This window comes from Doryrhamphus excisus, linkage group LG2, assembly GCF_037039965.1.
Source record: "Doryrhamphus excisus strain RoL-2023G ecotype Guam linkage group LG2, RoL_Dexc_Guam_v1.1, whole genome shotgun sequence".
Taxonomy (NCBI): domain Eukaryota; kingdom Metazoa; phylum Chordata; class Actinopteri; order Syngnathiformes; family Syngnathidae; genus Doryrhamphus; species Doryrhamphus excisus.
The window spans coordinates 19,557,862-19,582,363 of record NC_136358.1 but is presented as its reverse complement, the minus strand read 5'-3'; the positions used below and the strand labels follow the sequence as shown (position 1 = coordinate 19,582,363).

General features: G+C 45.2%; 2 protein-coding genes and 1 long non-coding RNA gene across 3 annotated transcripts in view; 1 reads left to right on the top strand and 2 right to left on the bottom strand.

Moving 5' to 3' along the window:
- LOC131132305 (protein O-mannosyl-transferase TMTC2) overlaps positions 1-15,856 on the bottom strand; it is a 21,284-nt gene extending 5,428 nt beyond the window's left edge. The window contains exons 1-5 of the mRNA XM_058077819.2: positions 15,445-15,856; positions 5,915-6,497; positions 548-1,358; positions 361-475; positions 106-191 (exon numbers count right to left, since the gene is read on the bottom strand). Coding sequence (XP_057933802.2) covers positions 106-191; positions 361-475; positions 548-1,358; positions 5,915-6,497; positions 15,445-15,527 — 1,678 coding nt within the window. The 5' untranslated portion in view covers positions 15,528-15,856. The remainder of the gene's footprint in view (positions 1-105; positions 192-360; positions 476-547; positions 1,359-5,914; positions 6,498-15,444) is intronic.
- LOC131132312 (uncharacterized) overlaps positions 1-20,813 on the top strand; it is a 22,576-nt gene extending 1,763 nt beyond the window's left edge. The window contains exons 2-4 of the long non-coding RNA XR_013625135.1: positions 363-938; positions 1,018-1,511; positions 20,545-20,813. This is a non-coding gene — a long non-coding RNA (uncharacterized LOC131132312). The remainder of the gene's footprint in view (positions 1-362; positions 939-1,017; positions 1,512-20,544) is intronic.
- On the bottom strand, positions 18,957-24,502 carry mettl25 (methyltransferase like 25). Its single transcript, XM_078787471.1, has 11 exons — positions 24,231-24,502; positions 23,840-24,147; positions 23,301-23,795; positions 23,087-23,234; positions 22,364-22,458; positions 22,260-22,289; positions 21,885-21,958; positions 21,658-21,751; positions 20,846-20,920; positions 20,533-20,604; positions 18,957-20,099 (listed from the first exon to the last, which is right to left on the bottom strand). The coding sequence occupies exons 1-11, from the start codon at positions 24,442-24,444 to the stop codon at positions 19,971-19,973; spliced, it is 1,734 nt and encodes a 577-aa protein (XP_078643597.1). The 5' UTR covers positions 24,445-24,502; the 3' UTR covers positions 18,957-19,970.

The following is a 24,502-nucleotide window of genomic DNA, read 5'->3' as shown; positions in this document are numbered from 1 at the left end:
GCTAACCGCAAACTGCTATCTGATATCTGCTATCTAACTGATATCTGCTATATAACTGCTAACTTATATCGAACTGCTAACTGCTATCTGCTCACTGTTTCTTACATGCCAGCGTGGGCCGACTGCCGATGGCCTTTTTGTAATAGTGGAGGGCCTCCGAGAAGCTCTCCTTCTCCTGCAGCAGCAAACCCCTGGAAGACAGAAGACCAGAAGACGTGGAGGATGTGATCAGGGCTGGTTTTTCATATGGGGCCACATAAGCGTGAGGTGGGGGGGGGTCAGGGAACAAAAGATGCACGTTTGTGCTCCGCGGACAGGATATGTATCCATATAAACAAGGAAGTGCTCATTCTCACTCACAGGTTATACAGCATGTCGGCCATGTTGCTCCTGTGACGCAGGGCGTTCCTGTAGGCTTTCTCCGCCTCCGCCATCTTGCCTTGGCTCTTCAGCACATTGCCCAAGTTGCCCCAGGCTGCAGAAGACACACAAGCGTCATCAGACCGCCAACGAACCCGAAAGGCGCCGGACCACGTGGCAAGCGTACCTTTGGCCGGGTTGACGCTGATCCCGGACTTGTAGAGCTTCTCCTCGTTGCTCCAGTCCTTGTTCCTCTGAACGGTTCTCAGCCCGTTCAGCAGCACCAGGCCCAAACACAGAGCCAGCAGCAGAGCCTTCAGGCCTCTTCTCCTGAGTCTAACGTACAAAGTTCTCGCACCGGTGGCCACCAGCAAACAGAAGCCGACACTGGGGATGTAGAGAACCCTCTCGGCGATGACAAAGCCCACGTAAAAGAACAAGTTGGACGCCGGGATGAAAGGCAGCGACAGGAAGGCGAGTGAGAAGATAACGAGGTTTTCTGTCGGGGGGAGACACATCCGAGGAGGGTCGACGTGAAGACCCCCTGAGCCGTTGAGGGTGGCCTTTGGAGGACACAGGTGGGTGTTATGGTTGGTGTCCAGGGCGTGGTAGCCGTTCCCGTTGGTGACACATTCCCTGTTCTTCTTTCCTTTGGAGGTGGGCCCGTGAAAGCCGAACCAAGCCAGGAGCCCCAACGCGCCGTAGAAGCCGAGCGTGTGAAGGTTCCTCCAGTCGGCCAAGGATGTCACCAGGGGCACCGCGTCCATGGACCAATCAAAACTGAGCTTATCGGGACAGAGGAGCAGCCAGGCGTTGGCGGCAGGCAGGTGCAGGAAGGTCAGCGTCCGAGTGAGAAGATGCAGGGAGTCGGCGGCGGGGTTGTCCGAGTTGGAGAAGTTGGGAGGCTTGTTGCCCATCCAGTAGATACGACCTGACAGCAGGATGGCGCCCCAGCTTGCCAGAACGCTCAGGCTCAGGAGAAGCTTTGGGTTCTTCTTCTGGAAAGACAAAGCGTGCAGAGAATCAACCTCCAGCCAAGGGAAGATGGTCAGGATGCACACCGACAGGAAAGACGGTCAACTTGACCTTCTAAAGCACGGTGGAACCCCGCAAGAACCTGCAAAGTGGCCCATGTGGAACACACCATGCAGGTACCAAATACAAACGTCCTTCACCACTTCACTTTTTCATGTTAAAAATAGCATCTTTAGAAGGTCGTAAATTGTTTAGGATGTCCAATGTCTCTTAGCTTCGAATGTAAAGTCATTTAAAGCCGCAAGGACGTACGCTGTCCAGAAAAAAAGGTGATATAGGGGTGTTATTTCATGTCTAGAGGGCTTTAATAATTTTGAAAGTCATATTTAGACGTCTGCCATATGTATGAAAATTAATTAATATTAATACTGAATCCGGCTGCACGGTAGTTGAGTGGTTAGCGCGTAGGCCACACAGCTAGGAGACCCGAGTTCGATTCCACACTCGGCCATCTCTGTGTGGAGTTTGCATGTTCTCCCCGTGCATGCGTGGATTTTCTCCGGGTAATCCGGTTTCCTCCCACATTCCAAAAACATGCTAGGTTAATTAGCCACTCCAAATTGTCCATAGGTATGAATGTGAGTGTGAATGGTTGTTTGTCTATATGTGCCCTGTGATTGGCTGGCCACCAGTCCAGGGTGGACCCCGCCTCTCGCCCCGAAGACAGCTGGGATAGGCTCCAGCACCCCCGCGACCCTCGTGAAGATAAGCGGTAGAAAATGAATGAATGAATATTGAATCCGTCTGCACAATGAACAAGTGGTTAGTGTATAGGTCACACAGCTAGGAGAGTTCGATTCCACCCTCGCCCATCTCTGTGTGGAGTTTGTATGTTCTCCCTGTGCATGCATGGATTTTATCCAGTTTCCTTCCCCATTCCAAAAACATGCTAGGCTAATTAGCCACTCCAAATTGTCCATAGGTATGAATGTGAGTGGGAATGGTTGGGAATGGACCCCACCTCTCGGCTTGCTTCCCTGCCTTGGTACCATGGTGTAGTTGAGTTTCTCGGGCGGAGTGTGACCGCTAATCAGCTTAGAGGTCATTGTGTTGGCATGCAGATGCTGTTTACATCTCATAAGAGCATTAATCCCGTAAGGGGTCGCCTGTCACGCAACGCTTTCAACCCCCGGTTAGTTGTCTTCTTTAACGACATGGTGATGAGTTGGGACCGTGTTTGATGTCTGTTAAGTTTTCGGGTTTTCCGTGTAATCATGGTGCTGTGCAGACATACCACAGTGTAACGCAGGCCAGTACGGGTGCACACTCCAAGGACGGAAAACTAGTTGTCCGTAACAAAACCCACGTTTAGGATTATGGTAAGAGGTTTAGCTCCAGCTCCGTTGTTGATTCCTCCAGATGAGAAGTGGAAAAAAACATGGAAAGGTTCAACAGGGGCAGGCAAGACCCCCATTCCCCGCTCCCTAGCTCCAGGATGCTTTTAAAGGGAGCAGGTAGAGCAGAGTAGCTGCTGGCGTAGACGTAAAGGAGTCTTATTCAGGCCTTAACTGCTTTCCTTAAATTCTCCTTTAATTGCCATCGACATGTTTGATGATGATGCTACTGGCTTTCCGGCGTGACCGTGCATCCCGGCTCTAATCCGTTTGCAAGCAATTGGAAAATCAGCAGGAGCAAAACCGCGAGTGCCACTTTGATATGATGTCATCGATATGCTAACATGCTAACGTGTTTTAAATGCAGAATACTGCATCTCAGTTTTGGCCTTGTTTGATTGTTTTTTATTTTCCAAATATTGAGATATTAAGAATATAATATTAAGAATAATATTAAGAATCTTTGTTGAAAATTAATCGTAATTATGACTTATATTTATTATATTTTGACTTATGAATTATGATTCCATATTAGAACTTTTCCACCAACCTAATTGTCCAACAATTACAAATTAATTTTTTTCTCAGGATATTAAGACTTATTCTTGTAAAACTGCGACTTTTTTCTCTTTTTTTCAACTTTTTTTCATATTTTATCATCTTAAAATGACTCCTGATTTTTCCGTTGATGCTGTTTTTTTTACATTATTACATAATATTAATAATTAGGTGTTATTAATAATAATTATTTTTATTATTAAATATTTAATTACTATTTATTATTTTAAGTATGTGTGTGTTCAGTAGTGTCTGCTATTTTACTTGTCCTTGTCTGCTTCTTACATTTTTATTCCATATGCTGCTCTCTGTGTCCATTAAATTGCCCCTCGGGGATAAAGTGTTTTAAAAAAAAAAAAAAATCCTCAATGGCCCCCAGGCCGCACTTTGGAGACCGATGTTGCGGCATCTCCTCGCAGGTTTGGCATGCCAAGATGAAGTGACACGGCTCTGTCGGCACGAACCACATTGGTTCCTTAACGAGCAACATCAAATAGCGGGATGCAGTCACCTTCCACCAATTAGTGGTTGGAGTGGATGGCAGCTCAAATAAACACAGGGGGGGGTTCGGGGGTCGGGGGTGGTTAACCACAATAGATGATGCCGATAATTCATCAGCCTTACGTCAGAGTTGTGTTGGCGTGAAGTGAGTTTGACTTGGAGGGAGAGTTGAGCTGCTTCATATCTTCCAGGTTGCGTTATCGTTGTAGGACATGAACGGGCCTCCGCTGCCACGTCCGTTTTTGAACGCTCTCTGATGGAACCGTAATTCTCTCTCCTGTGGTCTTGTGAGTCCATATGTTGACTTCACACACGCTAAAGCTTGAGTTTTTTTAGTATCAATGAGGCCACCATGATGACCACTCAGATCTCCGTTTGGGCATCTCTAAGTTGCCCATGAATGTGATTGGTTGTTTGTCCCGCCCAAACTCGGCTGGGATAGGCTCCAGCATACCGCAACCCGAGTGATGACAATGGACGGACAGATGTGTTGAAACATTCCGAGTGCGTTATTATGCTCCGATATCTCCAGGATATATGGATGTCGCTTCATTACTGTATTCCCACTCAGGAAGCTAAACAGCTAGTCAACCAGTTGCGGAGAATTGTAGTCACGCTCATGAAACATTCATTCATTTTCTACCGCTTTTCCTCACAAGGGTTGCTGGAGCCTATCCCAGCTGTCTTTGGGCGAGAGGCGGGGTACACATATAGACAAACAACCATTCACGCTCACATTCATACCTATGGACAATTTGGAGTGGCTAATTAACCTAGCATGTTTTTGGAATGTGGGAGGAAACCGGAGTACCCGGAGAAAACCCACGCATGCACGGGGAGAACATGCAAACTCCACACAGAGATGGCCGAGGGTGGGGAAAGACAAAATAAGAAGCCAAAAAGTTACCACTTCCACACAAAATAGGAGAACTCATACATTCATTCATTTTCTACCGCTTTTCCTCACAAGGGTTGCAGGGGGTGCTGGAGCCTATCCCAGCTGTCTTTTGAGCGAGTGGCGGGGTACACCCTGGACTGGTGGCCAGCCAGCCAATCACAGGGCACATATAGACAAACAACCATTCACACTCACATTCATACCTATGGACAATTTGGAGTCGCTAATTAACCTAGCATGTTTTTGGAATGTGGGAGGAAACCGGAGTACCCGGAGAAAACCCACGCATGCACGGGGAGAACATGCAAACTCGAGGGTGGAATTGAACCCTGGTCTCCTAGCTGTGAGGTCTGCGCGCTAACCACTAGACCGCCGTGCCGCCCATCTAAAGCTTAAATCCAAGTAGTTTTGGGTACGGTTGGTGGGAACACGAGGCCGATGCCGACTGATGGGAAAATGGCGTTTAAATATACGTAGCAGGCAATCACGGAATAAGGGAGTTTTTTTTATTTTTCCTTGGAAGACTGCGGTGCCAACACCACACCCTCCTTTTGTCTCCATCGCTACCCCATCCTCCACCCTGCCGTCCTGCCGTTCCGAATTTGAAATCTCATCTCAGTGTGATTAGGGACGAAAATGGAATGAGGGATGGAACGCCGGCTGGAGCACATCTGTCGGCTCATTTGCATATCTTCACGTCGGTATAAACGGTTAGACGCTTGCAGCCTTCAAATCCCCATTCCCAAGACCGGGGACCAGATAAAGACGGGAAGGAGTGAGAGCATACTTTCCCCTCGCTTGCATCTTTCATCCCATTTTGTGTTCCCAAGCTTCACCTCTGGAGATGTCTGGCTCATTATCGAGGAAACAATTGTTCCCGCGGTCCGGCCCAGTCGAGTAACAAGCTCCCCTGTCAAGATAACCGTGACTGGGGGGGGGCCCGCACGGGCACTGGAGCCGTGATAAATGAGCCAGATGCGGGGAGGCGGTGGAACCTGGCAGCCTGGCACGGCTGCAATGAAGGATGAAATTTTCTGACAAAAGCGTAGGAAAACTTTCCAGATGATGTTTATCTTTTTGTCATCAACAACTGACTTGCAAAGATCCTCTATATGACAAAAGCGCTGCGCTGACGTACTCTTGCCTAATTGCGTCCCTCCGCAAAGGCAAACAAGCAATTTCCGCACAAGCAGCATGAAGTCGATGAGGCGCCGGAACGTTTATTTACCTTTCCGAGCGGGAGCAGCAGCGCCTGCCGGAATGTGAGCCTGTGGAAGACGAAGAGGTCGTAGACGGCGGACACAGCCAGCACCGTCAGCCCTTGCTCCTTCCACAGCATGCTGGCGGCCGCCCCCCACAGGCTGCCCAGCATCCACGCCCAGCAGCCCAGTCGGGTCTGGAGCGTCGCCCGCAGCCCGCAGTGCCTTGCGTAGCAGACGAGAGACAGCAAGAAAAACAAGGCGGCCCCCACGTCCGCCCTCCCCACCACGCCGGCCACCGCCTCCGTGTGCACCGGGTGAGTCGCGAACAGGAGCCCGGCCAGCAGACTCCACGGTCCTCCGCCCAGCAGGGGGCGACTGTAGGCGGTGAAGGCGGCCGTGACCAGGCCGTGCAGCACTACGTTGAGGAGGTGGTAGCCTCGGGGGTGCAGGCCGTGCAGGGCGTAGTTGAGGCGGAAGGAGAGGGTGCAGAGCGGGCGGAAGGACTTGTGGCTGCCGCTGTGGGTGAGCAGGGTCCCCCAGAAGTCGTCGTACAGGATGTTGGTCCACGGGGTCTCCGGGAGGAGGTCCTGGTTGGTCTTGATGGCTCGGCTATGGAAGGACGGGAAAATGTGGTTAATATTTAGTTAATTTGGCGCGTTGACTTGGCGAAAGCGCTTTTAAATTTGACATTTTAGCCAATGATTTGGAGCGCATGAAAAAGTGGAAGAAACCAGCGTAGAGGAAGAAATGTTTTTTAATAAAGTATAATGTATATGTGTATATATATATATATGTGTGTGTGTATATATACTATATATATACACGTGTACATAATAAATATGTAAAAAATATAATGTATAACATAATCAATATAACATAAAAAATATAGGTACATTATCAAAAATATGTATCGAAATCAGAAGAAAGATCAAAATGATAAAATGAAAAAGAACTGAAAATTAAAAAATAAATAAACAAATGAAATGAGCCAAAAACGGATTTCATGAAAGATGGAAGACATAAAGGCTGATGGGACAATAAATAATACGCTTGGCGTGTCCTGGGGGGGGCGAAAGTGCTTTTAAATTTGACATTTTAGCCAATGATTTGGAGTGCATGAGAAAGTGGAAGAAACCAGTGTAGAGGAAAAGTAAAAAATTATTATGAGTATTATATTGTAATAATAATAATTATATTATTATTATTTATTGTTAATTATTATTAATTATTAATAATTATTTTTTAGTAGTGGTTATTAAAAATTTGTAATAATTAAAAATAAAATAAAAAAAACATTTTTAAATGATTATAATAATTATTATTATATATTTTAGAATCAATATAACATATACAAATCTAGGTACATAAAAATTATCAGAAAATGTATACAATTTTATATACCAAAAATATGCATAGAAATAAGAAAAATCCAAATGATAAAATCCAAAAAAGACAAAAATGGAATTCATGAAAGATGGAAGACATAAAGGCTGATGGGACAATAAATAATAAGCTTGGCGTGTCCTGGGGGGGGGTTGACGATCATTAGCACACATTCTGTCTTTGTGCATGCATGGTGCACGGCATAGAGAGGAGGAGGCGGGGAGGGTAGGAGGAGTAGGAGGAGGAGGAGGAGGAGGAGGAGGAGACGGGTGGTCCTTTGTTTGGCGAGTGTACCTTTTTGGTGTGTGGAAAAAAGGAAAGGAGGACATCATGGTCCATGAATGTGGTGAATAGCTTCCCAAAGCAGGCTATGAGGCTGACAAGGCCAAGATGAAGCTAATTCCCAACATTGTTTTCCCGACAAAGCCTTTCTTTTTTAGGGCGGCGTCGTGGAGTTGACCGTTATGACATCATGTGGCGGACACACTGCCGTTGCTATTCCTGAAAAGATGCTTGTTGCTCATTTACATATCCAAACGGACAAAAGTAATCAGTAATCAGCGATGGCGTCACCGAGGCAGTGGAGTGGTCTCCCGTAGTGATCCCAGTTTGGGGGCGGGGGGTCTTTTGTATTCAGGCCAGGGCTGCTGGACTATTCAGTTTCAAAGTACACCATCGCTTTGGTCTTTTCAGGTTTAAGCTCCTAAAAAAAAAAAAGGAGTTTTTCCGAGGGACCTCACGTCGTCTGGTCTGGCTGAGAAAGCGATCATCCAGTCCATCTTAAAACGCCCTCTGCTATGCTTTGGAAAGACCTTCTGAGTGTCCCTGAGCACCATGGGAGAAAAATCTATCATTTCAGGGTTGAGGTTCAGGCTTCGCTACGCGTCTTAAAATGGAGTCCAGAGCTCGGCCAACTTATCCGTCAATCACGAGAGACTTCTTGGAGCCACACCCCTCTCGGCTCATTAGAATTAAACACATACTGCTCAATCCCAATCCCAAATCCCGGTCCTACATTTTTGGGGTCAGTCAGTCTGTGGACTAAATGGTCCTATGGCAAAAAAAATCAAAAATTCTTTGCTCCAGACGGTGATCCGGATCACCCCCAAAATGTAACCAGTTCTTCCAACAATTCCTGTTTCCGACAATTCCTGAACATTTCATCCGAATCCATTCAGATATTTTCTAATTATTTTGAATGCAAACTAAAAATAAATGCATAAAAGCAAAAACTTTCTAAATGCGGTTTTCAACCTTTTTAGGTCCATGTAGACCAGAAGACCATATGACCTATGACCTATGCATTGTTTACACCACATTGCATAACTCTTAAGCTGCAGGGACTCAGTCCGGTCCCAAGCTAGCCAGCTAACCAGTTGGCCTCAAATGTTTTTCTGTCTTATGTATTTTGCCAAAAAAAAAAGTACCACTTCCACCCGTTATGGGAGGAGAACTTATTTGATGCAGTTTGATAAGAATCGCTAACAATAATTCAAAGACGGCAATGACCATTTCCTCCTCTTTGTATGTACGCGCTGTTTATCTGATGGTCTGCTCAAACAGGAAGTGAGCGTGCGCACACACACACGCGGGTGTGTTCAAACATCAGTGGCACCACTAGCAGAACAATACTTCCACCAGAAGTATTGTTCCGGCTTTCCCACACTCCGGACCGTGAAGAAAAGTGTCCACACGGCATTGAACGTTTGGCGTGGGGTTAAATCCACGCTGAACCCAATTATAGTCCGCTTTATTCCCTCGTTTATCTTTAGCAGATTGATTTAAGGCTCATTGCGTTCTCCAGCGGCGATCGATCACTCGCACTAAACAGACGGCTACGCCCACATCAGCAGAAAAGGGCCGTTGCGACATTCCCTGAGTGAGGATGTCAGTAAATGAATCTTCGGGAATCAGTAAGGAATAATAAAAAGTCACGCTGACGGACCGCCCGCTGCGTTTGTTTCACGGACATCATCTTCATGGAAGACCACCGGGAACGGTTCATTAAGCTCCTTAGTAGCTTCTTAAGAACATCTCACCCAATAAACTCCTCTCATGTGCCGCATATGCGCGGCTTTACGGCTTTTTTTTTTTTCCCCCAACACTCCAGGAAAGCCCCTCCGGCTGGGAACGAGGGAAACAAATCAGCCAATCAGCCCACCGTCCAAACTCGCTGTTTAATTACCGCGCCTGACTTTGCGCAGCTAATTAGCCGTGCCTGCTTTCACCGTGATAAATGTGATTAAAATTGGAGCGCGGCCCGTTTGCCAAAAACGACAAAAAGCGGGAAAAAGGGCCAGCTGTGTACATGCTGGGGGGGCGTGGATGTGGGGGGGTATGAATAGGATGCTGCAGGTATAGTCGCTCAATGTGCTGCTCAATTTGGCATAAATGGCCATCACGAGGCGGCACGGTGGTTGAGTGGTTAGTGCGCAGACCTCACAGCTAGGAGACCAGGGTTCAATTCCACCCTCGGCCATCTCTGTGTGGAGTTTGCATGTTCTCCCCGTGCATGCGTGGGTTTTCTCCGGGTACTCCGGTTTCCTCCCACATTCCAAAAACATGCTAGGTTAATTAGCCACTCCAAATTGTCCATAGGTATGAATGTGAGTGTGAATGGTTGTTTGTCTATATGTGCCCTGTGATTGGCTGGCTGGCCACCAGTCCAGGGTGGACCCCGCCTCTCGCCCAAACACAGGCTGGGATAGGCTCCAGCACCCCCCGTGACCCTCGTGAGGATAAGCGGTAGAAAATGGATGGATGTTCATAGGGTCGTAAACCAGTTTTGTATGTCAAATATGTTTGTTATGTCTACTATATTGGGTAAAGGTGACTATAGGGGTGTTATTTCATGTCTGGAGGGCTCTGATAATGTTAAAAAGCGTATTTAGAGGGCCGTAAACCAGTTTTGTATGTGAAATATGTTGGTTATGTCCGTGATATTGGGTAGTGGGAGTGTAAAGGTGACTATAGGGGTGTTATTTCATGTCTGGAGGGCTCGGATAATGTTAAAAAGCGTATTTAGAGGGCCGTAAACCAGTTTTGTATGTGAAATATGTTTATGTCTACTATATTGGGTAATGGGAGTGTAAAGGTGACTATAGGGGTGTTATTTTCGTGTCTGGAGGACTCTGATAATGTTAAAAAGCCTATTTAGAGGGTCGTAAACCAGTTTTGTATTCAAATATGTTTGTTATGTCTACTATATTGGGTAATGGGAGTGTAAAGGTGACTATAGGGGTGTTATTTTCATGTCTGGAGGACTCTGATAATGTTAAAAAGCCTATTTAGAGGGTCGTAAACCAGTTTTGTATTCAAATATGTTTGTTATGTCTACTATATTGGGTAATGGGAGTGTAAAGGTGACTATAGGGGTGTTATTTTGTGTCTAGAGTGCTCCAATAATGTTAAAAAGCGTATTTAGAGGGTTGTAAACCGGTTTTGTATGTCAAATATGTTTGTTATGTCTACTATATTGGTTAATAGGAGTGTAAAGGTAACTATAGGGGTGTTATTTCATGTCTGGAGGGCTCTGATAATTTTAAAAAGCGTATTTAGAGGGTTGTAAACCGGTTTTGTATGTCAAATATGTTTGTTATGTCTACTATATTGGGTAATAGGACTGTAATGGTGGCTATAGGGGTGTTATTTCATGTCTAGAGTGCTCCAATAATGTTAAAAACAGGTTTTCTACGCTTTACCTGTATATATTACATTTATAAATAAGGAATCCTACTTTGGGTCTGGAACCAATGAACCATGATAAATAAGGGATTACTGCAGTTCCAAATTTGTACTGAATTTGATGTCTTTTACGTAGAAAAAGTTGTGCGTGTTATGCATTGTTATAAAATTTATGTCTTGCGGAAATGTGCACGCTGTACCGACTCAGGTGAGATATTGTTTGTGAAAAAGGTAAATTGTAACGAAGCAGATGATTGGGACATGCATAATTCAGTGACCTTCGGCGTGGTGCAGTCCATTAAAAAGGAAGACTCGGCTAAAACGGCTTGGAAAGCCATTTAAAAACAATTCCTTTTCCTGTCACACTCCACCGCCTGCCATCCATGAATATCAAACGCGTGCATCCTGCAGAGATGCTGCAATGTCCTATTTATCAACAAGGATTGCTACGTTTACTTCGGGAACGCCGCACCTGATATCTACTCGGTTCAGGCGGCCTGCAGAACCAGCCAGCTGGAATGTCGCTCTTTCCTTGGCCTTTCCACGTGTAATCGGCCAACGTTTAATAGCATCACGGTACAGCAAACAAGCAGCGACGCTATCACACTTCATACCACTTCCACACTAAGTACCCGGAAGTAAGCCCCATGCATTTTTACGAGGTGTGAAGCACCAAATCATTTTGCCTCCTCCCCAGCCAGCAAGGAAGGGTGTGGATGCATTTTCCGAGACTTAATTTTCCGTGAAACGCAGTCGGCAGCCAAGCTCACGGAGCAGAAACCAAAAACTTTCAGCTGTGCCGGACAACAAAACTTCACAGCTATTGATTACAAAAAGAATCAGCGTTGGGTTGGGTTTCCGATTACGCCGCCTGGTTGTTTTTAGAAGTAGCGCACCTCCACAAAGCGAAGGTCAAAGGCGTAATCCGACGCCGCAAACAGGAAGTCTTATTTGTTGCGGCGTAGAAGAAACCCAAGCTGCTGAGCATCATAGTGGATTTGGACAGATAGTTCCACCTAGATCTGGACTAGAACTAGACATCAACAGCGGGGTGGCCGGCAGTGAATAAAAAGCACATGTGGAAGCGTAAGCGGCGACACAACGGTGACACAATGGTTGACACGCCGTTCACGCCGTCTGCCTGTTTCTGCTTAAAAGGCAATCTCCTCGGAACAATGTTATTCATACCTATCCAAGATCCAAGGAACATTTTTCCTGGCGGACCCGACACACGCTGTCACCCGCCCCGAGCTGCCAAATATCGCTACACACGCAGGATATAAATACGTAACATTTGCTCACGCGTCTCTTTGGCCTACATTTTGCACTAATATTTATAGACTCTGTGAACATTGTGGAACTTAAACCCACAACATGTTCACATTAGAGAATTATTGCACTTATTACATTAGCGCATCGTGTCTTTATGTTAGTACCGCTTATCAGGGGCGTCACTCGGTTCTGAGGGCAAGGGGGTCTTAGCCCCCTGGAGACGCACAGGATATGAATGAATGTAGAAGACATTCAAAAAAAACAAATAATGAACAAGAAGCGGGATATAACTTTCCCACTTTTGGACAGATTTAGTAGAGATACTCAATAGTTTTAGACCGCCATTAAATGTACACAAGTACACACAATCTACACCACAAAAGCGCCTGTCCAGTGTCATTTTTATATTATTCATTAGCCTATTACTATGACTATCATCATTATTCTTCTTCTGATTATTACTAGTACTACTAGGCTGGTATTAGCCTGCTTAAATAAATTTAAATCAATAAAAAACTAAAGGGGGGCTGAATTATTTACTACTACTACTACTACTACTACTACTACTACTACTAGTAGTAGTAGTAGTAGGCTAGTATTGGCCTGCTTATTGGCTTGCTTATTGGCTTGCTTATTAGCCTGCTTTTGCCCTATTATATGAAATTTGTCAAAGATTTTTTTTGTAAAAAATGAAAAAAAAATAATCAATAAAAAAATATCAAATTACTTAGGGAGGCTGAATTATTCTTCTTCTGATTACTACTACTACTAGTAGTACTTGTAGTCGTAGTAGTATGCTAGTATTAGCCTGCTTTTACCCTATTATATAAAATTTGAGATTTTTTTGTAAAAAAAAAAACAAAAAAACAAATCAATAAAAAATATCAAATTATTTAGGGGGACTGAAAATGATTTTTTGTAAAAAAAAATCAATAAAAAATTTAAAAAAACTATTAAAAATGATTTTTCATTAAAAAAGTCAATTATAAATATCAAATTATTTAGGGGGGCTTGAGAACATTTTAGGGGGTGCTGAAGCCCCCCTAAAATAGGCCTAATGACACCACTGCAGCTTATCTTATGGGGCGGGGTCGACCCTGGACTGGTGGCCAACCAATGGCATGCAGGGCACATATAGACACGCTCATATCTGTGGACAAAGAACCTAAGGTAATATTCCTTTTTTTAATAAATGTATGATTTCTTCCCCAATTCGGCCCTCAAATTTTGTCGTGAAATTGAAATTAAAAATTTAAATTAAAATGTAAAAAAGCTTTTGTCAGTGCAATCCAAGGATGTAGTCAGTAGGGTATTTTCTAAGGGCGGTATCACATTGAAATAAAGCCAAGTTGCATTCAAGGACTGCCTGGGGATACAGGATTGCGGAGCGCCACTTTGGGTGCATTCCAGTCCACCATGCTGCCATATTTCATCTTGGGGTGTCGGTTGAATTACGCCCTGCAGGTTATTCGGCACTCGGGCCCGCTAGTCATGATGTCCTGCAGACGGCTCATTAGTTAAGCAGACATCGGCCCTCATGTAAACATCACATCCGTCATGGCATCGGGAATCGGGCTCACGGCTCCCGTAAAACACTCAATTGGAAAAGCAGAGAATTATCCGCCCGGCCATCTTGTCTGGCCTTTTCCTGACCGCATGTGACGAGTAAGGAGGATTTGATTAGCTAGCAGAGGTGGTGATAAGCTTAGCGGAGCGTAAAGACAACAACACGGCGAACGGCGACTCTTCGCTCGTAACTCTTCCAAGCCTCCCCCCGCCGACGAAGCCCGAGCCAGCCGGCACGCGACTCTTGACCCTGAGCGCCGTTTGATGGAGAGCCAGCGAGAGTCACGCCTCACGCTCTCTCATCCATCGTGGAAAAAAAAAAAAAAAACGACCGCGGTGACGTTGATCGATTGGAGGACGCTGAACTTTAGTGGCGAGGATGGAGTGTCGGGCTCGGTGATCTTTTGGGCACCCGCCGCCGTGAACGGACTAGACTGATGGATTAGCAAAGATGTGATAAATGACGCGACTGCATCCTTGGGAGAGGTTCTTGTCAGCGCTCGAGCCGCACGACGTCTGTGGCGCCCACTGTTGGTTGGGCTCACAATGATGAGTATCGTTGCATTAGTGTTGGATTGATGGCGGCCATGTTCTTTAACCACTGTTCCTCGGATTTCCCACACACGCTCCGTCCGACCCCTAAAGGGGTGTACCAACATTTGGTGGTGGTTGGGATAAACGACCTTTCCGGGAAAGTGTGAATATGAATCCATAAGTATGAATGTGAGTGTGAATGGTTGTTTGTCTATATGTGCCCTGTGATTGGCTGGCCACTAGTCCAGGGTGGACCCCGGCCCCCCTTAGTCAGCTGGGATAGGCTCCAGCACCCCCCCACCCTAGAGAATATAAGCGCTATAGAGAATGGATATATGGAAAAGGTTCTCCTCCCATTCCATGTGGAAGTGGTTTTTTATCTTGTACTTTTTTCCAAACTCTGCTTGACAAATCAATAAATTAGAGGCTAACTAGTTAGCTTAAGTTGGTAAATTAGAATGTTATAAGCTTTTCTATGCTTTAACTGTGAAAATAGTACATTTATTCATATATTCACTTTTCATGGTCGGGAACCAAATTTTCATGTACATGCAAAACATACTGATTTGTAACCCGCAAAACATGCCAGATAGCCTCCTGGTGCGGTCACATTGTGTGTTTCACGTCGTCGTTTGCACCCTCAGATCGAAACCCACCGACATCACTTCCTGTCCGCCCCCCCCCCCACACACACACAAGTATGAGTCTTTTATGTCTTAAATGTGTCATTTGTCTTGTAATAGGACTGTAAAGGTGACTATAGCGGTGCTATTTCATGTCGAGAGAGCTTGAATAATGTTAAAAGGCATATTTAGAAGGCCATACACAGGTTTGCTATGCTGAATATGTCTTATTTTGTGGTATTATTTACTATATTGTGTAAAAGCAGTATAAATACTATAGTCTAGAGGTAAATGAGTGATGACTTGTATTATTACATCCAACAAAAGTATTTAGAAAGGATGAACATGGTGGCTTTGGCTCAAATAAGACAAAGGTTTCATTGTATTCATAGGCGAGTCAAGTCCAGCAGTGATTGATAACGAGGCACAATAGCACATGCAAACAAGGAGCGTCGCCATGGTAACCACGGGTGCCGGTGGCAGACGACCCCTACCTGTCATCGTAGCAGAAGTCGGCGTCCAGCGTGTTCACGTACACACCCACGGCCACGGCGGTGCACAGCAGCTCCGTGATCATCTCTCATGGGGGGGTTGGGAGGGGTGGGGGGTTCCAATGCAAACAGGTCAGAAAGGATGATGATGATGATGATGATGAAGTAGTCTCTTATTGTGTGGAATTCAGCCGCTCGGCAACGCGGCTCGCCAGGGCTTCTCCCAACCCGCGTAAAGTGTGTCGCAGCCGGCCATGTTCCTTCCGGGTCTCCCCCACTCCACCCCGGTAACGGGTCAGAACCGCGGCCAGTGGTGAGGATCCATCGCTAGGTTCGATTCCGGTGCGCTGATGTCAGTTTGAGCATCGGTGGGTCGACAGCAGCCGAGGCAAGCACGCGTGTGGTTTTCAATAGAGAACCGCGCATGCGCATATGCGGCGAGATGGAGGAGGTGGAGGTGGGGGGGCTGTGCACCATCCAAAACCCGTCAACCGTCGATGCTAATAATTACATTCATCATATTTTATATATATATTATATATATTAAAGTAAAATGTGTGACAAGTAAAATAAACTAGAAATGACATTTATTGTGTTTTATTTAGTATACTCAAATATATTAAATATTTAAATAAAATAACAATATGGTGTTACTGTTAATAATAACATTTTATATTATTATATTATTAAGATATATTATATTATTAACATTCATCTAACATATATTGTGATTTATATTCATTTATATTAATATTAATAAATATTATTATTTTGTGCAGTTTTAACTGTACAAAAATATCTTCTTTACTAATCATAATTTTTCAGGATTTTTTTTTTATTTTTTTTTTTTAATTCACTCTGTAGGAAGTTGATGAAGTTTGAATATTGATTCATTTTGCTGTTGGCTTGCTGTCCCGTTTTTCTTTATTTTTCTCAAGCTGCAGGTCCTACCGCTTTGGAAGCCCTTCTTCCTTACGGGTTAAAACCGTACCAAAAATAATGTCAACTTGAACTCCGCCTTAATATTTAATATTCTTTCATTGGTGTTCATTTAACACCACGCCTTCTTTTGCCCTTGACAAGGTCAAAGCATTAGCAATGTTACGTGATGATATTTTTAAAGCGTCCCCTGCAGTTTGGGGGCGAGCGCGGCGGCGGTCCGCTCTATAAAGCATCTCGTTACCGTGCTGATTTATAGACAACCATCAGAAAGGCAGACAGGGGGCGTACACGTGAAAGCACGGCGTCCTATGGCGAGGGCACATATGGACGCCAGGCTGGTCCCGCTGACGACCAGCTGCACCGAAGCCTGGCCCGCTGTCAGAGGTTTTTGGGGAGGAACCTGAAGGCAGCACAAAGCAGATGGAGAAGGATGCACAGGGCCAGACGGGTTGAGGTTAGACGTGGTATCGGCATGAGGGTGACCGTGTTTTCATAGCGGCGTTCCTCTCCACGGCATCTCAAGATGAAAAGGACACCCTCATTTGGACCCGCTGGGGAACACCAGGGTGGGCCGCACCATGTCTCCCTGCCAGCACCAATGATGAAGGATTTGGAAGAGTAAGGAGTTCCTTACACGGACTTCTTCTTCTTCTTAATTTATTTCAGACATGAATACTATGTTACATTATTCTAAACTTCTAGACTTCCTTACTGACTGGGTACGCTAGCTTACTCTAGCTAGCTTACTCTAGTTAGCTTACTCTAGTTAGCTTACTCTAGCTAGCTTACTCTAGCTAGCTTACTCTAGTTAGCTTACTCTAGCTAGCTGACTCTAGCTAGCTGACTCTAGCCAGCTTAATCTAGTTACCTTACTCTAGCTAGCTTACTCTAGCTAGCTGACTCTAGTTAGCTTACTCTAGCCAGCTTACTCTAGCTAGCTGACTCTAGCTAGCTTAATCTAGTTACCTTACTCGAGCTAGCTTACTCGAGCTAGCTTACTCTAGCTAGCTTACTCCAGTTAGCTTACTCCAGTTCGCTTACTCTAGCTAGCTTACTCTAGCTAGCTTACACTAGCTAGCTTACTCCAGCTAGCTTACTCCAGCTAGCTTACTCCAGCTAGCTTACTCCTGTTCGCTGACTCCAGTTCGCTTACTCTAGCTAGCTTACTCTAGCTAGCTTACTCTCGTTAGCTTACTCCAGCTAGCTTACTCCAGTTAGCTTACTCTAGCTAGCTTACTCTAGCTAGCTTACGCTACAAAGGCCCACAATTAGCATCAATTCTCTCAGTGATGTTTCCACTTAGCATTTCATGGCTTCATATTTGGAAGCTTTTTATTGTTTCAGTAAATCAGAAAATAAAAATAATCAAAAAACATCCTTATCATATAAAATATTATTTTGTCCAACATTTGGGGATGAAACTGAGAACCTGCAGACGCGATGTAGCACTTTTAGTGCAGGAGGAACTTTGGTTGTATGCGGGCCTGCATCGGGCTCCGGATAATGTGTGACGGGCAGCGAGCGAGCGTTTGCGCCACGCTTCAAATGAGTGTTGGGCACACCGATATCACACTTGTATCTCCTCACCCCGGCTCAGAAGAGGGGGAGTCTCTTTGCAGCAGAGAGCATTTCCGTGTCTTTAAGGAGCCATTTCCTTTTCCTTTACGCTGTGAGGCCAAACATAGCGCCTCATTTCCCTGTCCTATTTACTCCGGAACCACTGCTTCTTCACCCCTGCAGATAAACATCACACAGGAAACTGATCATCATGGCTGGGGGGGTTGGGCACTGATGGTATTAATATTAGCCTGCAGATAGAAACCAACCCTGGGGTGTTATGCGGCCATTTTTATATTTCTTTCCTGGCCACACGTGTTAAGCGTTGTACTTTTATTTTGGGAAGCAACACAACAAGATGCTTGTGGTCACCCCAACTGCTGCATCTTGACACGACGTTCGATTCCATTCATAATTCATATGTCTGCCGGGCTGCAATATTTATTTCCACGCGTGTAAGACCGCCATGATTGATCGCCAGAGCGAGCAAAACAGCTGTAAGATCAAAGGATGGGGTCAAGGCGTCTCGCTCCGCCACTGGGGGAAACCGCAAAATGCTCTTTCCAGACCCCGACAGCCCAGCATAGGCCATCCGGGTCCACCTAAAGCACCCCCACAGGGCCCCCCGGCTGCCCCGACGTGTTCAAGCATAAAGAAAAAAAAAAGACATAATTCAGTCAGAAACAGGACGGTGATTTTTCCAGGTGTTTTCCAGCCATGTGGCGCATGACTTGGGCAGCAGAGTCAAACATCAACAAATTGGAGTGCATATATTTACCGTATAACCGCTGATTTATAGAGCAGCATGGTTTGTCATACACCGCCATCACTTCCTGTCCGATTTGGTCCGTTTTTTGATTTTACAACAAACAACGAAATCCTAGGATTGACTGGCAACGCATGTTGCATCCTGGCGACAGAAGTGGGTCATAAAGTGGTTATTAATTAATCCATATAAACGTACTGGAAGCTGCTGATTAATTTATTTTTGATTGTTTTATTATGGTAATGGTTTAATTTTATTTGAACATGCATCAGATTACAATTGAATGCATCCCATAATCAGTTCCCAGTTCCACATGTCCAAAAGGAGTAGGAAGAAGCAAAGCTTATTAAATCCTACCCCTCCATCTGGTACTTTTACAATCACTAACTGTTACATTTGTTCACTTCCTGCTTTCCTAATATAGTTTAATTTATTTTTTACTTTTTTTTTATATATATTTTTCGTTCACTTCCCGCTTTCCTAATATAGTTTAATTTCTTTTTAGCTGTTTGAAGATGAACTATATCAGCAAGTTGAAGTATTTGTGATTTTAGAAATAAGGAGTTAGTATGTTCTCTGTAGGCGGCATTATGAATTATCCTTACTGACCTTTTTTGCAGTACATTTAGCCAGTGAAGATTGCTTTTATAGTTATTAGCCATCATTATTACCCCACCCATCCATCATTGCCTGTCTCTCTGGATCAGTTTTTTTAATTGTACGACTTTATCAGGACAATCCATCTCTGTCATCATTAAAATCTCAATTTATTGGAAAAACAAATCCAAGGACTGACTAGCGTAACATCTTGGCGACAGAATTGGGTCAAAAACTTGCAACAGAGGATCCATCCTCCTGTAGAATAGATTTGTCCAACCTTTGGTTGATTAGTCCGCGGATTTACTCAGCTGAGTATTTGCTAGTGATGTCCGCAACGGGACGAACCATCTGATGGTCATCAGTAAAACCTCAATTTATTTTTTAAAAAAACCTAATAATGTCTGACTGGCATATATTTTGGTGACTTCCTGTTGCTGCAGTACTTAAGTCCTTGGTAGCGTAACATCTTGGCGACAGAAGTGGGTCATAAACTGGCGGCATGGGATCCAAACCATGCTCCTGTAGAATAGATTTGTCCAAAATGTCCAACCTTTGATGACTTAGTCCATGACCGAGTTTACCTTTGTGATATCAGCTAACTTCTTTGATGATATCATCAGTAAAAACTCCATTTATTAAAAAAAAAAATCATACGAAGCAAATCCTAGGAATGAGCGGCGGTAGATTTTGATGACTTCCTGCTCCGGCGGTCTTTCAGTCCCACGATAGCGTAACATCTTGGTGACAGAAGCGGGTCAAAAAGTTGCACCAACGCAGCCGAGAATCCTTCCTCCTGTCGGGAATAGGGAATATTCTCGATGATGTTTGTTTGTTTTTTTTATTTTTTTTATTTTTTTATTATTCAAAAAATATTATTAAAAAAAACCCTTTGGAAATAACAGAGGACGTTACTCAGTACAACATTCTGACTCATGGCGTCACGTTACAAAGAGCGCTAAATTCATCACACAGCACCTTAACACTATAAAGCTTTGTAAGAATTATACCAATTTTACAAGTACAAATTTTTCTGTGTCGACGCCCCTTTTCATCTCCAAAAGGGGGGGCGGTGCAAAAAAAAAAGGTTTGAGAACCACTGCTATAAATTGGCAATTCCACAGCATCACAGTCATTATGTGTACAGTATAGTCATGCAATACTCATTGTTTTAGTACCACTATCGGTTTAAATTAAACAAAGAATTTAAAAATTAATGATGTTTTTACCTGCTCCTGAAGGTAGCAGAGGCGATCCAGGAGGATGAGGCCTTCAATGCAGGGAGCCAGCGTCACCTTCAGCTGCATGGAGGTAGGTAGACTTTGGTTTTACACACATAAAAACATGGCGTCTCTACCCGCGGCCGAGAAGTCATTGAAGTGGTCCAATCCAATCCGTCCTGTATAATCATCTCTGCGTCACGCTATAATGAGGTCATTTATTGGCCGGCTTTACCACAACGGATGAAAGTCTTTTACCCGAAGTGGACCAAATGATGATGATGATGATGATGATGATGATGATGATGTGTGAGTAGCTCACCAGATTAAAAGCGTGCATTTCTGCCCGGCGCGGTCCGTAGGCATCATGGTAGCACTGGATGTCCGCGTCGGAAAGCTGTGATGAGCCAGACACGGAATATTCATTCGCTTTTCCTCACAAGGGGAGCTGGAGCCTATCCCAGCTGTTTTCAGGCGAGAGGTGGGGTACAGCCAATCATAGGTCACATATAGACAAACAACCATTCACACTCACAGTCATACCTATGGACAATTTGGAGTGGCTAATTAACCTAGCATGTTTTTGGAATGTGGGAGGAAACCGGAGTACCCGGAGAAAACCCACGCATGCACGGGGAGAACATGCAAACTCCACACAGAGATGGCCGAGGGTGGAATTGAACTCTTTAGTAGTCAGCAGTAGAACATAGGTTAGTTTCAGCTCCCCACTATAAAAGGGAGACTATACCAACATTCATTCATTCATTTATTTTCGACCGCTTATCCTCACGAAGGTTGGCGGGGGTGCTGGAGCCTATCCCAGCTCTCTTCAGGCGAGGGGCGGGGTACACCCTGGACTGGTGGCCAGCCAGCCAATCACAGGGCACATATAGACAAACAACCATTCATACTCACATTCATACCTATGGACAATTTGGAGTGGCTAATTAACCTAGCATGTTTTTGAAATGTGGGAGGAAACCGGAGTACCCGGAGAAAACCCACACAGAGATGACCGACGGTGGAATTGAACCCTGGTCTCCTAGCTGTGAGGTCTGCACGCACTCAACCACCGTGCAGCCACACGGAATATTAAAAAACACAAACGTTAAATTCAAATATTGTGCTTCCTACTTGTGAATCATCCAGGTCCAGTTTTCCGAGAGCTCGCCGAACGTAATCCACGAAGGATTTGGCCTTGGAGTAAACGTTCCCTACTCGCTTTTCACTGAAGAGGAAGAACCAAATCTTCATCTCAGTCAAATAATAACATCATTAATAACAAGAATTGATTGACAATTGGACAATTCCAAATCCTAAATGATGAAAATACAGTCTCACACAAAGCCACTTCCTGTTACCTTTTATGGGCGTGGTAGTGATCCCTGAGGATGACATGCAGCACTGCCCGGTAGAAGAGCGACTCCATTTGGATCTGAATGAAACGCAACAATAAGACTTGTTGGCTTCTCTTCAATCCAATCCCGTCTGTTTTGGCATTCCGGCTTCCCACGAGTGATATTATATATTATATATCATATTTATAAACATTCCATATTAATGGCGTCCACTGTCGCCAGCGCCGCTTCTCCCCCGACTGTGGCGGGCTCAGAAACAATGGCGTCTGGAGCGAGTGGCGCTGGAAATGATGTGGTTGATTTTTGTTTTGAATTCCCACAATGCATACTGATGACGATGATGATGATGATGATGTATCACATGACACGCTGACTCACCCCGTGTCCCACCGCAACTCTCTCCAGCGCCTGTTTGGGAAAAGTTAGCGCCTCATTAAACACGAGCTACACCGACAACACTGCGCTTGGACGTCAAGGCTCACCAAGCACGCCGACATGCGGGCGTTTCTGCCGCAGAACCACGAGAGGCGGCGGAGGTGCTGACTCAGGGGGAACCCGAACGCAGAACCCAAACACTCTGTGGAGGTCAAACAGGATTCATCAGCATGAAAGACGCGGAGAACCATGCTCGTGTGTAAAAAAAAGGTCTGTCAATTGATTCAAATTAATCGCAATTAACTACACTTTGTTCTTAGTTAACTCATAAATAATCACAATTAATCTCAAATAGAAATAAGTTTTTGTCTACAACTGGAGGTATCCAAGCATGATAGTGCAAATTTTTTCTGCCAATGTAATATTAATAAAAGTGGCTAAAAATACAGGTACACTACTGTTAGCATGCTAGCAATGCTAACATGTAAACTGTTAGCATGTTAACCATAATCATAGCATGATAGCACGCTACCCGGTAACCCAAACTCTTCACCATTTCCACAAATATTGGCGGTTTCGCCTTCAACGGTAAAAGAGACGAGGAAAAACTCATCAGATCCAAATCGGTTCCCAGCGACAGGAGCTAATATCGTCGTTCATTTTGAGCCGAATCGTTTGGAAGTTAGCTTCCTCTCACATCCCTAGAATGCATACGTGCTACACTGCTATTGTTTTTGCTCCAGTTAGCTTGTGAAGAGGTTTAGCTCTGAGCCGCAGGTCCTGTTTTGATTCGATTCTTGATGTTTCATCACAGACATGTCTTCAAATACCCCGCGCGTCGGGCTGAAACTCCTCAGAGAGCTGGTGGTAGCAGCACCCCACGCTGCAGACGGCCAGGAGCTCCGCTTTAGCCACAAACATCCTGAGGGTGCTAGCAGCCAGGTCGCCACAGGTGTGCAGACCCACCAGGACCGCGTGCTGCAAGAGACGGCAAACCGGTCAAAAGGTCCAAAGGTCCACCTGCTGAACATCTCGTTTGCTCACCTCCAGGTCCTGGATGAGCTCCCCGAGCTCCGTTTCCGCTGTAACGTAGGACATCAGTGGCGAGAAGACGTCTGAGCCGCTGCTCCTGTTCTGGGCTTTCCTCTCCAGGTTCTCCTTCTTCCTCCTCTGTCTCTCCTCATCAGTCAGCGAAGTAGAAGTTCTCCCAGGAGTTATCACGTCCAGTGACAAGGCGCTAAGAAAAAGCTCCTCCGTATTCTCTGCAGGGTCTGGTATCTGCAGCACCTCCTGTGACCCACCTTCATCTCCATCATCTCCAGCTTTTAGTTCTGCAACCTCTTCCGAGGGCTTTTCTTCCTCTTCCTTTTTAGCCTCCGTGCGTTTGTGGTACACCTTGGAGAACTTCTTCAGCTTGCGGTTTCTCTCCCGGGCACCGTGGGTGTTGATGCTGGACGAGTCGATGCCGAAGACCCGGAGGCCGTGCTGCAGGGACAAGAAGGCGCTCAGGTAGCCCTTCCCTGAACCCACGTCTATCACCTGCATGAACGACATGGAGCTCCATGAGTCTAAACAGTCTGAACAGCATAATATTCATATTTCATACTTTCCTGTTTGACTCCACAGTGCTTGGCCAAACAGTCCACCACCTCCGACATGGATCGGACCTCGTGGAATTTCTTTGTGCTCATAAACTCGTCCGACTCCACCTCAGCCGTGGAAGTATTGTCCGATTCCGACATGTTTCGTCTGAGGGCCTCCAGAAGCTCATCTTGGCTTATGCAGACTCTCAAACCAGGAAGTGAGTGGGCCTTGGCTGCTTGCAACAGTTCATTTATATCAACAAGCCGCTTTGTATCTTGGCAGAAGCCAAATGTGTTCCTGGATTTATCTGTTTAGGGTAAAAGTAAAATTAGTTGTTCATAATATTTAATTTTCATTTGATTACATCAATATTTTATAAATCGCAGTCACCTTGTTTTAGGACTTTTGTCTCCCCCTGGTGGCCACTTCTGTCAATGGCAGCCAGAACCTCTTCGGGTGAAACAGCCACGAAGCGGCTCCACACGTCGTGGGTGTAAAACTCGACAGTGTGGGCGTTGGCGATACACAGAGTTGCATCGAGAAACCGAGTGACTTCATTTATCCGTTGCCGAACCTCCGTAAGGCTGATGGAGAAGAGAATCATAATGAAATACTAAAAAAGCCAGGCAGACTCAAGTGAATCTAGTCGGCAGTCAACTTCC

Excerpts from the sequence above, each read along its gene's own strand:
- mettl25 (XM_078787471.1), bottom strand. The coding sequence starts at position 24,444 with ATGATTCTCTTCTCCATCAGCCTTACGGAGGTTCGGCAACGGATAAAT. Across the intron at positions 23,796-23,839 it reads TGAAATATGAATATTATGCT|GTGATAGACGTGGGTTCAGG; the intron begins GTTCAGACTGTT and ends TCGTTCATGCAG. Across the intron at positions 20,921-21,657 it reads TGGACCTGGATGATTCACAA|CTTTCCGACGCGGACATCCA; the intron begins GTAGGAAGCACA and ends GGCTCATCACAG.